This window comes from Penicillium diatomitis, assembly GCF_028827545.1.
Source record: "Penicillium diatomitis strain IBT 30728 chromosome Unknown utg000004l_segment0_segment0, whole genome shotgun sequence".
Taxonomy (NCBI): Eukaryota; Fungi; Ascomycota; class Eurotiomycetes; order Eurotiales; family Aspergillaceae; genus Penicillium; species Penicillium diatomitis.
In genome coordinates this window covers 2,302,631-2,316,547 of record NW_026623176.1, presented here as the reverse complement: position 1 = coordinate 2,316,547, position 13,917 = coordinate 2,302,631, and the positions used below count along the sequence as shown (strand labels likewise).

At 50.2% G+C, this 13,917-nt stretch overlaps 4 protein-coding genes across 4 annotated transcripts; 3 read left to right on the top strand and 1 right to left on the bottom strand.

The window, feature by feature from the left end:
• Positions 1–93: 93 nt before the first annotated feature.
• On the bottom strand, positions 94–342 carry N7539_004083 (uncharacterized protein; the record flags this gene model as incomplete). The annotated part of the gene is made up of 1 exon (XM_056933685.1): positions 94–342. One exon carries the CDS (start codon positions 340–342, stop codon positions 94–96), a length of 249 nt encoding a protein of 82 aa, XP_056791226.1.
• An 871-nt stretch (positions 343–1,213) lies between these two features.
• N7539_004082 (1,4-alpha-glucan branching enzyme GLC3) lies at positions 1,214–4,085 on the top strand (the record flags this gene model as incomplete). Its single annotated transcript, XM_056933684.1, has 8 exons — positions 1,214–1,250; positions 1,480–1,604; positions 1,699–1,798; positions 1,873–1,985; positions 2,069–2,760; positions 2,845–3,180; positions 3,277–3,907; positions 4,059–4,085. 8 exons carry the CDS (start codon positions 1,214–1,216, stop codon positions 4,083–4,085), a joined length of 2,061 nt encoding a protein of 686 aa, XP_056791225.1.
• Positions 4,086–5,636: 1,551 nt separating this feature from the next.
• On the top strand, positions 5,637–7,948 carry N7539_004081 (uncharacterized protein; the record flags this gene model as incomplete). Its single annotated transcript, XM_056933683.1, has 3 exons — positions 5,637–5,932; positions 5,995–6,353; positions 6,441–7,948. 3 exons carry the CDS (start codon positions 5,637–5,639, stop codon positions 7,946–7,948), a joined length of 2,163 nt encoding a protein of 720 aa, XP_056791224.1.
• Positions 7,949–9,447: 1,499 nt separating this feature from the next.
• On the top strand, positions 9,448–13,569 carry N7539_004080 (uncharacterized protein; the record flags this gene model as incomplete). The annotated part of the gene is made up of 3 exons (XM_056933682.1): positions 9,448–9,866; positions 9,917–11,501; positions 11,731–13,569. The coding sequence occupies 3 exons, from the start codon at positions 9,448–9,450 to the stop codon at positions 13,567–13,569; spliced, it is 3,843 nt and encodes a 1,280-aa protein (XP_056791223.1).
• Positions 13,570–13,917: the final 348 nt, after the last annotated feature.

The window sequence follows — 13,917 nt, the reverse complement described above, 5'->3', positions numbered from 1 at the left end:
CTTCTTCTCATGATTATCTCCGAGACTCCTACCATTTACATAAACCAAACCAAAAAAATAATAATAAAATAAACCGGATTCTGGTTGTTCAGACTAGTAGTAGTAGTAGTAGTAGTAGTAGTAGTAGTAGTAGTAGTAGTAGTAGTAGTAGTAGCAGCAGTGATTGCGGTTGACTAACCGTGTCCACTTCATAGTGGATGATACTGCTCTCATCTTTGCCCCGTCGATAAAGGAGCAAAGGCCCCCTTGTAGAACGAACTCACTTCCACTGACTGGGCGACGTACTGGCTCAGTACGAGGGAACATGAGAGGACTTTCAGCGTGGTGGAGGCGAGAGTACATCGTCTCCCTGTTTCGAGTATTCGGTCAGGTCCCGGTGCCTCGATGCTGTACTGGAGAGTACTGGACCTACTGGTAGTACTTGAAGCACCACTGGACTGCTGCATGGAAAAGAGGACGACAGTGTCCCTGTTTGTACTTGGCAGTCGTTCCCCTCATCATGAGGGGCTGCTTGGTACCACAAGAGACCTATGGACCTCTGAGTGAGTACCTGTGCGAGGTACCCCCCCCTCAAAAGGTCCCCCCAAAAAGAGACCCGCAATAGGCCCGAGCTCCCCGCATTGGGCCAGTTCCCCATCGTCCCTCATCGAGGAGAGGGTTCGGTCTTGGGAAAGTGTTCAAGGAACCAGAATGGTCAGAAGGAGTATCTGTAGAAGAACAGAGAGAGACAACAGAATCAATTGAGCTTCAGACGAGTTGTAATCAAAAGACCTCAATTCCAGCTTTACAGCTGTCGTGGAATGCGGTCTATCGGTCGAACCATCCATCAACGCCAGAGACCTTCTTCCGGAGGAGGGGGTCCCGCAATGTACACAGTACTACCCAGGAAGTACCAACTTACCAAGTACCAAAGTAGTAGTACGCCTGGTTCCAGGTTCCTTGACGGGAGCTCTGCGCAGCTTTGCACCGAGACTGGAGGAGGAAAATCGATTTTCAGTTTATTTTCATTTTCATTTTATTTTTTTTTCTTTTGGTCCTCTTCGATGATTCTTCCCATCTCACACCTTTTGACTTCCCCCTCTTCTCTTCTCTTCTCCTCGTCCTTCTTTCTTTCTCTCAATCATTTCTCCCTGGACATTCTGCAAAGAAGCCTTGCCAGTGGCCTTTTTGCCCTCCCCCGCAGCTGTAATCAATTCAGTCGCCTTGCCTCATGATGGCCTCAACAAATGACATCCCCGCGGACGGAACAGGTACGTCACTCGGCTTCCGCGTCCCGCCCCAGTGCTTCTCGGGGACAAGACAAAAAAAAAGCTGCGGCACCCGTGCCGGAGACAATGCAATACAGAATGACCCCGAGAAAGGCCCACGGAGCAAAAGAGAGAGCAAGACAGAGAGAGAAAGAGAGCACCAGCTCCATTTTGTGAGAGACCAGGCTGGAAAAAGCAACAGTGAACTGATCGCAGATTGCATGGTTTTTAGGCGTCCTGGCACTCGATCCGTGGTTGGAGCCGCATCGTTCGGTACTGAAACAGCGCTACAGCGTGATTGAAAACTGGATCAAAACCCTCACCGACTCAGAGGGTGGTCTGGACAAGTTCAGCAAGGTATGATGAACCTGCGGCCCTCCAAGTCTCCTCTTCGAAAACACGAAACACTGGACACCCGGAACTGACCAATTCCCACCTTGGCAACAAATAGGGTTACGAGACGTTCGGTCTTCATGCACAGCCCAATGGCGACATCAGGTACCGGGAATGGGCTCCGAACGCGGTGGAGGCCTCGCTGGTCGGTGAATTCAGTAAGTTCAAGGAACCAACGAAGACTCATGTCTCAAACCCCCGCGGTGATCAAGCATTGCTGACAGGCCCTCAGACAACTGGGATGCTCAGGCCAACCCTATGACGAAAAACAGCTTTGGCGTCTGGGAAGTGACCATTCCCGCAAAGAACGGCGCGTCGGCCATTCCTCACCAAAGCAAGATCAAGGTGAGCCGACCTCTCGCTCCGAAACTCCGAGTGGTGAATGACAGGACGGAGACCAAGAAGCTAATCGGTGACATTTGCTTCAGATCACCATGGTCCTCCCCAGCGGCGAGCGCATCTACCGAATTCCGGCATGGATCAAGCGGGTCGTCCAGGACCTGAATGTCTCTCCCGATTACGACGCTGTGTTCTGGAACCCACCCGCCAGCGAGCGATACACCTTCAAGCAGTCTCGTCCCAAGAAGCCCGAGAGTCTACGAATCTACGAGGCCCATGTCGGGATTTCCTCGCCCGAGACCCGCGTGGCAACCTACAAAGAGTTCACCAAGAACATGCTGCCTCGCATCAAATATCTGGGTTACAATGCCATTCAATTGATGGCCATCATGGAGCATGCCTACTACGCCAGCTTCGGATACCAGGTGAACAACTTCTTCGCAGCCAGCAGCCGATATGGATCCCCGGAGGATCTGAAGGAGTTGATCGATACCGCGCATAGCATGGGGCTGGTGGTGCTCCTCGATGTAGTGCACAGTCACGCGTCTAAGAATGTACTGGACGGCCTCAACATGTTCGATGGGTCTGATCATCTCTACTTCCATGCGGGCGCCAAGGGCCGTCATGAATTGTGGGACAGCCGTCTGTTCAACTATGGTCATCACGAAGTTCTGCGGTTCCTGCTGAGCAATCTGCGCTTCTGGATGGAGGAGTACCAATTCGATGGTTTCCGCTTCGATGGTGTCACCAGTATGCTTTACACGCACCACGGCATTGGAACGTAAGTTGGGCCATAGGTTCCATTTCGGTTGATCTTCCTTTTTATGTCACGAGTGACTTGTACGCTAACTCGGAGAGTTCACAGTGGCTTCTCCGGTGGCTACCATGAATACTTTGGCCCTGGTGTCGACGAAGAAGGTCTGGCTTACCTGGCAATTGCCAACACTATGCTCCACGATCTCTACCCCGAGTGTATCACGGTGGCAGAGGACGTCTCTGGGATGCCTGCCCTCTGCCTCCCACATGCTCTGGGCGGAGTCGGATTCGATTATCGACTGGCCATGGCCGTTCCCGACATGTACATCAAGCTGCTGAAGGAAAAGTCCGACAGTGAGTGGGATATTGGGAATCTTGCATTTACTTTGACCAATCGCCGTCATGGCGAGAAGACCATTGCCTATGCCGAGAGTCACGACCAAGCGTAAGTCACTTGAAGCTGAGTCGCATTTCTTCCCCTTCCGCCCCAACCTTGTATCGTGCGAGATATTCCGTGACTGACCAGGGGCCTTCCTTATAGATTGGTTGGCGACAAGACTCTTATGATGTGGCTGTGTGACAAGGAAATGTACACGCACATGTCGGTCCTCACAGAATTCACCCCTGTCATCGAGCGCGGCATGGCACTCCACAAGATGATCCGCCTCATCACCCACGGACTCGGCGGCGAGGGCTATCTCAACTTCGAGGGTAACGAATTCGGTCACCCGGAGTGGCTCGACTTCCCCCGCGAAGGTAACGGCAATTCATTCTGGTACGCTCGTCGCCAGTTGAACCTCACCGAGGACAATCTCCTCCGGTACAAGTTCCTCAATGAGTTCGATCGGGCCATGCAGGTCACGGAGGAGAAGTATGGCTGGCTCCACGCTCCTCAGGCCTATGTGAGTCTGAAGAATGAGAACGACAAGGTGCTCGTCTTTGAGCGGGCTGGTCTGCTGTGGATCTTCAACTTGCATCCCACAGATAGCTTCACTGATTATCGCGTGGGTGTCGACGTCCCCGGTACCTACCGTATTGTGCTGGACTCGGACGATCCGGCTTACGGTGGTCTGGGCCGCAATGTCAAGGAGACGAGATTCTTTACGACGGATATGCCATGGAATGGACGCGCCAACTTTACGCAAGTGTATATTCCGACGAGAACTGCTCTGGTAAGTTTTCTTTTTTTTTTCTTTCTCTCTTTCTCATGACTCATGTGAAACCTACTTATTGCGATATTGGTGTTGCAATTGTTACAATTTACAACAACACCAACCCTTCTCCTATCGAAGACCTTGGACTGATCAATCACTCTTATTCTAGGTTCTTGCTCTCGAGAATACTCTGTAACGGATGGCATTATTTGAGGTCATGTGAGAAACGATGTTGAATCTTGCCCGGAATGGCATTTGACTTGACCTTTATTTTTGTTTTTTTTTTCTCTGCAATCATTACATGTCAAGCTTATTCACTTCATAATATACTCAGCGGACTGAACCGCGCCATTCTGTATCTTGCGAGCAAGTGCTATGGTAGACGAACATGATCTAATAATGGAATGACTACACATAGCAGAGCAAGCAGCTTTTTCTTTTCCACACCCAAAACTCCAACCCCAAGTTCACCTGGATCCAAGCGAGGTTCCTACTGAAATGGACGGACCCCATCTATCAGATAGATAAAATGAGCATACCTTGTCGCTTCTGTCCATGATCCCACAGGTATCTACTACCTACCACCTACTAACCCAGTACGACTACCTGCTACCTCGTACCTAATAACTTAGCATAGATCCATCAAATGTACCTACCCAGGTAGGTTTTACACCTAGAATATAGGGACCTGTGAAAACGACGCCGAAAATGACAGCCTCTGGCGCCAGAAACGGCCGCCTTTCCACCCGTAACTTTGCACAGCGAGCCGCCGCTTGACCGCCCGCTGCCTGCTGCGGCCCCCCTATTCTGCACCCAACCAGGACTGTTAGTCATCCACCTCTGTCTTGTTGACGCTTGACTTGAACGATTGTTCCCCCCGTTTCCACTGACGACCAAAACGACGCTGAAAATGGCTCCCCTCTGCATCCCAACCCAAGCCCCCCTTCTTCTCGCCCAGCCTGGTCGAGCGGCTATAAGATGCTTCGTCTGCCGTCTCCCTCGGGGGTTACACAACCTTCTCATCCCACCTCCGCTGCCTCGATCGGCCTCGACACACTTGACTCCTAAGTCTCCTATCACAGAATCCAAACCTTGGCCTATGTCTCCGAATTCTCCTCATGGCGCCTGTGTCCGTATCTCCAGCTCAAGTCGATGAGCACCAGTTCTGGACCGATCCCATCCTTTGCGAGGAAACTCGAGCCAGGCTGAATCATTTCCGCAGTCTTGGATGGCTCCCTCCAAACTTCAAGCCCAGAACCCTGATAGGAATCGCCGTGGTCGAACGGTACTGGCGGAAGTGGGTTTACCCTTGACGAAATGAAAACCTTGTGGTTGGACACTAACACGGAAATAGATATTGCATTCAATCGAACCAGGACTACGTGGACTATCTGCTACTGGAAGATCAAGCGATTTACATGAACTTTTTCGACTGGATGTTTAAGACGTCACGAAAGAAAGCACTTCAATCGTATGACGAATACTGGCGCCGCCTTTGTCAATACTTCGAACTATTCGCCCGGCGCAGTGTTAATGACGATATTCATAAGCAGATGCGACGCGTACGGTTGCTTCCTCTGTTCTGAAGGCGATTGGGCTAACTGAAGCATAGTTTCTTAATGGCGTATTTCCGGCTGAGCGCAAAATTTCCAGACGAACGAAGGACAAGAATACTCTAGATGTGGATGTCTTTTGTGTGATCTACCGGCATCACTGGGTTCATTCGCGGTTTTTTCGTCACGGGAGTATGATCGTCCAATTTGCTACTATCCAACTCTGGTCCGCCATTACCGGGACCCGACCCGGCGTCTTGCTTCCACAGAACACCTCTCTACCTGACAACTCCTCTCAGGGCAAGCGCAAACAAAATCCCACTTTTCAGAGTGATCTTCCGAAGCACATCCCCGTAACAGACCTTCCGGACTCGGTCTGCTATCGCGACATTGAACTCTTCTATCTGCGCGACCCTCAGAGCAAACGTGACGTTCTCTGTGCGGTCATAGAGTTTCGTAACCTTAAAGGTCGGCCGGAAGGTGCTGATGGGTAAGTGTGGCCATGGTCTCAAATGCTAGAGCACCGGATTCACTACTGACAGTCACTGCCAGAACCAAATTTTTCATGCACGGCGATTATCAACTGGCATATTGTCCGATCACTCAAATCATTTCTTTCGCTTTTCGTGATGGAGCGTTTGTTAATACCGACCTCACACCGGAGCTTATATGGCGGCTCCGAGTTCCAAAACGCAGTTCCTCCCTCCCGCTCCGCTGGAAGACCGAGGTTCTTAACACCCCCCTCCTTCGGCGTTTTGATCGCACGACGTGTGGCTATGAGCTTCATCCGTCGTTGCCGATGACTTATGAGTCAAGTCGACGGGCACTTAAAGAGTTAGGTCGAGATGCTCGATTCGAAGACGATATTGGACATTACAACTTTCGCCGTTGGGCTGCAAATGAAGTCAATCGTGAGTCACTCCAGTGCCAAATCTCCGGAAAATTTACCACCATTCTACGGAGTTCTTGTCAATCTAGGTCTGACTAGGAGCGGACAGGGAATTTCACTAGCCAGGAGCGGCAGAGGGTGCTTGGTCAGTCGGGTGACGCGGTTTTTGAAAAACATTACCAGTCGCAGTTCATTGCACGCGATCTCCAACATGTTGTTCTCCTTCGACCGCCTCAGGAGGGTTTATTGCGCGTCGCTGGCAGTATGCTCAGGAAGAGGGATCCTTTAGCGCCGTCCGAGCTTACCGATACACATAGACGTGCTATTTGCCGACATCCGGAAATGCTGGAGTTGAAACGAGAGAAGAGAGAGCTTATGGCTGAGATGCGATCTCTGGCCGGCACTGTGAAGAATGCCGAAAAGCCCTTTCCACACCTTTATCAACGGCACAAAGCTGTCGACAGAGAAATGACCAAGCTTCGCAAGACTTTGGCGACCGATACTCGAGAGACGGCCAGAAAGGATTATTTCCGTAACGCACCTGTCTTCGAAGTCGACCGACAGATCAAACAGCTTCTTGGCCAGCCTGGTGTTGAATCATGCGATGCGGATAGTTCTGACGATGAGGACTGGGAGTTGCCTACCCCGAAGTACGTTTTTCTTGAACGAGCTCGCCTCGTGGAGAACTTTTACGGATCTGAAGCGGAGAATTATGACGAGGACAAGCTGCTCGCGCGTCGCATCCAGGTTACCAAGGACATGGTTGCGCTCCTTGGGCTCTGCGAGCCGAGCAGGCGGGGCAATCGTGTTGATTGGAAATTCGACAGCGAGAGTGATGAGCCATCAGAACAGCCACAGGAATCCTCGCCTCCTGAAGAAGACAGTCAAAAATGCCCAACAGATGTCTGCATCATTTGCTATGGTATATCCCGTCGCTCGGCGTCAAACCCTCCTCCGCATAGATTTCCTGCCAACCGTCCAGACTCTCTTCGTCGTCATCTCATCGACTCTCATCTGTGTTATGCACACAACGGAATCAGTTGCAACTGGGAGGCTTGCCGCAATCGTCCCAGATTTGCCAGTATCACCGGGTTTCTGGCCCACGCCAACAATGAACACAAGTACGATATCAAGATTAAATTGTGTCATCTCCCCAGAATGCCACAGTTTAGCCCTAGCGGTGGTCCGTCCAGAGACGCGTCTACGGAGTCAGAGACTCGGCAAGGCACCGAAACACCCGCCTCCTCTCTCGATTTCGACATGGCAAATATTGACCCTCGGTTGATGGAACCAAGTCCTATCACAGTCATGGAGCCACCAACCTGCCCGCCAAGCACTGAAATTCCCGCCTCCTCTGCTGGATATCCAGTGGCTAGCACCGATTCAAACCTGACGGAGATTTCTACAGGGCGAATGACGAGGGGAGCAGCAAAGGCAGCAAATCTAGAACCTGGTCCTCAGCTTCCATCACAGCATGCGACGCGCTCGTCTCGAAAACGCGGGCCCCCAGAAGAGCAGCTTGGTGGGGAGCAGAAGGGAAAAGGGCGACCAGGCAAAATGAAAGCGTCCACTATTAAACCTACGCCTCGTCGGTCAAAGCGATTACGAGCTCGGTGATGTATGGTCTGGGGAGGGCGTTTTGTTTTTATATTCTGTTGCAAGCCAGAACGTCTCAATAGATAGTACATCGCTTCCCAGCTTTGCAATGAATTTAACCTTCGACATCATTTCTCCCCCAAACAGGCCACAAACAATAACTAATGACATGTCACCACCGGCGACTGTCTACAAACCTTTCTTCATGAAAGAATTGTCACGGTAAAATCGTTCGATATTACCAACTCATATCTCGAAACTGATAACGGTGCAATTTGTTTGCCTTCAGCATCGGATATAAGACTAACCAGCGTCGATCCCGGAGAGCAGCGATTTAGATGATATAGTATAAGTTCGGATGGTACATGGATCACTTGGCAACGAATAAAGTGGGGCATGAAATCAGGGATCCTGGACAGTGGTTGTTGGTTCGTTTCCAGGAATACAAGAACTGCCCCCAGGAACGCCGCCATGGGTTCCCCGACACGTCTGAGCTCCTGGAATCAACTACTACTAGTACTACTACTACCAATCATAAAGCCTCCAGGATTAGATACTTTGCAAATTTTGATTGGTTCCTGAAGCCATCATGCTTACAAAGGATGCGTGTAATTTGTTGGCGTTAGGGTGCATCACCCTTGTGTAAGGCTGTACTGGAGGCCCAGGCTGCTCCTGAAGATACTGTAGGTGTGGGTGGGTGGGTGGAATCGGAAACAAGATTCAAATGTTACAAGACCGAATAGTTGTAAAGATTAGCACCTCTCTCTCGGATGGCTGGATCCTACATGAAAGGTAAAGTACTTTATCTCGGTTTGGAACGACCAATTGAATTTGGTGATTCGGACCGGGTACTGTGCGCTCATTGGCCGGACACTTGTTGGCGGTTCAGAATCGCGACTCTGGGACTACCTTTCGAGCCACGATTCGTCGATCGTACGCAGTAAAATCCCTACAATTTACTAGTTGCTTGAACTGGACTCAAACCGCCAAAAGGAAGCCTAGCTTGGCATTCCGTTACAGTTGGTTGCCTCTAGAGCGGTACTGGTCTCATGACTAACTTCTAGCAGTTCAAAACAGCGACCCCAAAGAAAGCAATTTCGAACAGCTACCTGGGAACAAGCGCTGGTTATATTACGCACAGTGCCCTTGAACGGGAAAACGAAAGAGTGTACATGCTACAAATGCCTAATTGTGCCAATAATGGAACAGGAAGGGACTATGACTCTCCTCGAAATTTTATTGGAATACGCGAAAGGCGGTAAGCAATTCCTCCCTGGGCCCGCCCGCATCGGGTTGAAAGCTAGGGAAAGCGGCGGACTAAGTGGCTGAGCTAGGAAATGAATGTATGGTCTTCTTAGCGCCGCTGGAATAGGCACCACTAAGGATCACAACCCCGCTTGAGGCGTCTGCCCCTCGTTGTCTAACCCTTTGAGAGGACTTCGAATCAACGCAACACCCACCACTCGTGCAGGCCAGCACATCTAAGAGAGATTCCAAAACAATTTCTTGTACTCTATGGAATGGACGGACTGTCGTCTGCAGCCAGTGTTATTGCCGTTATCCAACTGGCGGGTAGTATTGTGGCAACTTGTGGAGGTTATATTAAAGGCGTGAAGGATGCGAGGGAGGACATTATTCGCCTTCAGCATGAGGTCGTTGGTCTCAAATGCGTCCTTGAGAAGCTCGAAGATCTACTTCATGGTTCCAACGGATTCAAGCTATCCACCTCCCGAACATTGGTCGACGGAATCAACAGATGCCTTGAAGCCCTTAAGGACTTAGAAGACAAAATTGATCCAGGGAAAGGGAGAAAATTGATGAGAAGACTTGGACGCCGAGCACTAGAGTGGCCTATCAAACGCACTGAGGTGGAAAGAGTGGTGACAGATCTCGAGAGGTTCAAAGGGCTATTCACCCTATCCCTGCAGGTTGATCAGACGTAAGCTTTTCAATTATTGCTCCCGCGTGCGGTAGGCTAACAAATCTTAGTACCTTCACAATGTGCATGGCTCAAACCACCGAGCTTATGGACCAGAACCTGCACCTAGCAAAGCTGCCAGTTGCGCGTGGGGCTGAGTTCGATTCGTATGCCGATCAACATGAAGAGGAATGTTTACCAGGCACCAGAACAGAGATTTTGCGGCAAATTGCGGAATGGGCGATGTCGCCGGAGGGCAGATGCATCTTCTGGTTAAATGGCATGGCTGGGACTGGAAAATCAACAATCTCCAGAACTATATCGAGACACTTTCAACGAGACAGGATATTGGGTGCAAGCTTTTTTTTCAAGAGGGGAGAAGGAGACCGAGGAAACCCTATGAGACTTATTCCGACAATCACGAAACAACTTGTCCTCAGAATTCCTCAGCTGTTACCTGGTGTACAGGATGCAATCCAAAACAACCCTGAAATCGCCGGAAAGTCGCTAAAGGAGCAATTTGACAAAGTACTTCTTCAACCACTACTGGACTTGAAGCCGTTCGATCAGAAAATTCCGACCTTAGCGATAGTGATCGACGCATTGGATGAATGTGAAAACGACAATGACATACAAGTTATACTTCAGTTGTTACCACAGCTACAAAAGCCAACTGCGTTGTATTTACGAATTCTCTTGACAAGCAGGCCTGAAGTACCCATTCGTTTAGGATTCTCAAGGATAGAGAATCGTGACTATCAGGGTCTTGCTCTCCATGAAATTCCTGTAGCAATTGCGGAGAAAGACATATCTATGTTCCTGGAAGAACGGCTCGCAAATATCAGACTTACGAGAGATGTGCCCCAGGGCTGGCCCAGCGATGGCAATTTCGAAAGCTTACTGAAAATGTCAAGCCCATTATTCATTTCCGCAGCCACTGCGTGTCGATTCATTGAAGATTTGAAGTGGGAGCCAGCTGTACGCCTTCAAGAACTTCTACAGAACCAAGCAAAATACGCGTCAAAAATGGAAAAAATATACATGCCAATTCTCACACAGCTCCTTGATGATCAAGAAGATGATGATTCAGAATTATTGCTGAAACAATTTCAGAAGGTAGTCGGTGCCATTGTCCTTCTTGCTACTCCGCTTTCTGTCAATACGCTCTCCCGGCTTCTCGGTATTCGAGCACGAGCTATCAGTCATCACTTGGACTTCTTTCGGTCTGTTCTCAGCATACCCAGTGACGGAGACCTGCCAGTTAGGATTCTACATTTATCGTTTCGAGACTTCTTGGTTAACTCCAAGAGTAAGTTTCGCGTGGATGAGCAAAAGACAAACGAAGATATCGCCGCCTACTGTTTTACCACCATGCGCAGTCACCTAAAAAAGGACATCTGCAATCTGGTTAGCTATGGGAAACATCGAGCAGATATCGATGCCCACTCTATACACCATCATCTACCATCAGAATTACAATACTCCTGTCGTTACTGGGCACATCATCTTTTGCAAACTGCAGATCCTATCACCGAGATGAATAATGCCTTTTCATTTCTCCAGCGGCACTTCTTACACTGGATGGAAGCAATGAGTGTCTTGGGTCTCGCATCTGAGGTTGTTGGTACTCTCAACTCCCTCTTGTCGGCCATGAATGTGAGTTCCTCAGAACGACGCACGCGATGACGTAGGCTGACTGGCTAAGCGGGAAATGAACGACCAAGTATCGAGATTTCTCCATGATGCGAAGCGGTTCGTCTTGAAAAATTGGCAAATCGCTGATCAAGTTCCACTCCAAATATACAGCTCAGGGCTTGTTTTTGCTCCAAGAATGTCGATAGTTCACAGGGAGTCGAAAATAAACCTCCCTGACTGGTTATGCAAGTTGCCAAGGGTTAAGGAGAACTGGGGCTCAGAACTCCAGACTCTCGAGGGCCATTCGGATGTGATTCATTCAGTGGCATTCTCGCCCGATGGCCAGCTCTTGGCGTCCGGGTCAAGTGACAAGACAGTCTGTGTTTGGCATGCCCTGACTGGCGCTCTGCGGCAGACTCTCGAGGGCCACTCGGATGCCGTTCAGTCGGTGGCATTCTCGCCTGATGGCCAACTCTTAGTGTCCGGCTCGGGTGACAAGACAATTCGGATCTGGGAGCTCGCAACGGGCGCCTTGCAGCAGACTCTCGGGGGCCATTCAAGTGAGGTTTGGTCGGTGGCGTTCTCGCATAATGGCCAGCTCTTAGGGTCTGGCTCTTTTGATAAAACAGTTCGACTTTGGGATACCGCGACGGGTGAGCTCAAGCAGACTCTTGAGGGCCATTCCAATTGGGTTCTATCAATAGCATTCTCACACGACAGTCAAATCCTGGCATCAGGCTCGCGTGATGGGACTCTGCATCTCTGGAATACCGCAACGGGCGCCCTGCTGCAGACCCTCGAGGGCCATTCAAGTGATGTTTGGTCGGTGGCGTTCTCGCATAATGGCCAGCTCTTGGCGTCTGGCTCTTTTGATAAGACAGTTCGACTCTGGGATACCGCGACAGGCGCCCTAATACGGTGTCTCGAGGGCCATGCGCACGTAGTTCAATCGGTGGCATTCTCGCCTGACGGCCAACTCCTAGTTTCCGGTTCCGGCGATAAGACAGTCCGGGTCTGGGGGACCGCCACCGGCGCCCTACAGCAGACTCTCGGGGGTCATTTTGATTGGGTTCAGTCGGTGGCATTCTCTCCGAACAAACTGATTTTAGCGTCTGGTTCGTTTGATAAAACAATCCGGCTTTGGGATATCACCATGGGTGAAAATACAGAGGATTTTGAGGGCCATTCGAATATGGTCCAAAACGTAGTATTTTCACCCGACGGTCGGCACTTGGCATCTGGCTCTTTCGACACAACAGTGCGGCTTTGGGAGATAACCACCGGCTCCCTCCAGCTGACAATAGAGGGCCACACTGATGGGGTTCATTCGTTGGCATTTTCACCTGACGGCCAGCTCTTGGCGTCCGGTTCAGGTGACAAGACAGTCCGTGTTTGGCATACTATGACTGGCTCCCTGCGGCAGACACTCGAGGGTCATTCGGATACCGTTCAATCGGTGGCATTCTCACCAGATGGCCGTCACCTGGCATCAGGCTCTTTCGACAAGACAGTGCGGCTTTGGGATATAACTACGGGTTCCATCCAGCAGACTCTCTCAAGTCATTCGGATGCGGTTCAATCAGTGGTATTCTCACCTAATGGTAAGCTTTTAGCATCAGGCTCTTTTGACAAGACCGTTCGACTCTGGGATTCTGCGAAGGGAACTCTGAGGCAGACACTCCGAGGTCATCTAAGTACGGTTCATTCGGTGGCATTTTCGCCAGACGGCCAGTTCCTGGCTTCCAGCTCAAGTGACAAGTCTGTACGACTCTGGAGTACCTTAACAGGCGCTCTACGGCAGAATCTGATGGTTCATGGAGTAGTCACCAAGCTGCAATTTTCTCAAGATGGGACATTCATAACAACAAACCTCGGGTCACTTAATATCCATTCCAAAAGTATGATCCACGCCCCACTTCGAAAATATCTCGATATATCTATACAGGACCGCCAGTGGATCTGCATCAATGGTCAAAAGATGCTGTGGCTTCCTCCTGAGTTTCGACCCACCTGTTCGGAGGTCAAGGAAGTTACTCTGGCCTTGGGGCATGCGTCAGGACGGGTTTCATTGATAGAATTTAATGATTAGTCGATCCATGCTTGCTTCTTTCTTGGACTTTTTTCCCTCTTTCGCATAGTGGTGACGTCACGCAATCAAGAGGGATCAGGAACGTGCATAGTTTGGCCATACGAACAGCCACATCCTACCATACTTGTCAACTTCTGCCGAAGATGTATACCTTGAGATAAGCCATAATTTGGAAAGAAGGTAAATGGCCTGCTATAGGTCCTGTGCGCACAAGTGCCCCATAAATGGTTATAATTTATACCATTAATAGATAATAGCCCACGAGTTTGATATCCCACGAGAGTCGCTATCCTACACAGCCACACCCCTACTGTACTTATTGATTCCTGGCAAAGATGTAAACCGTGA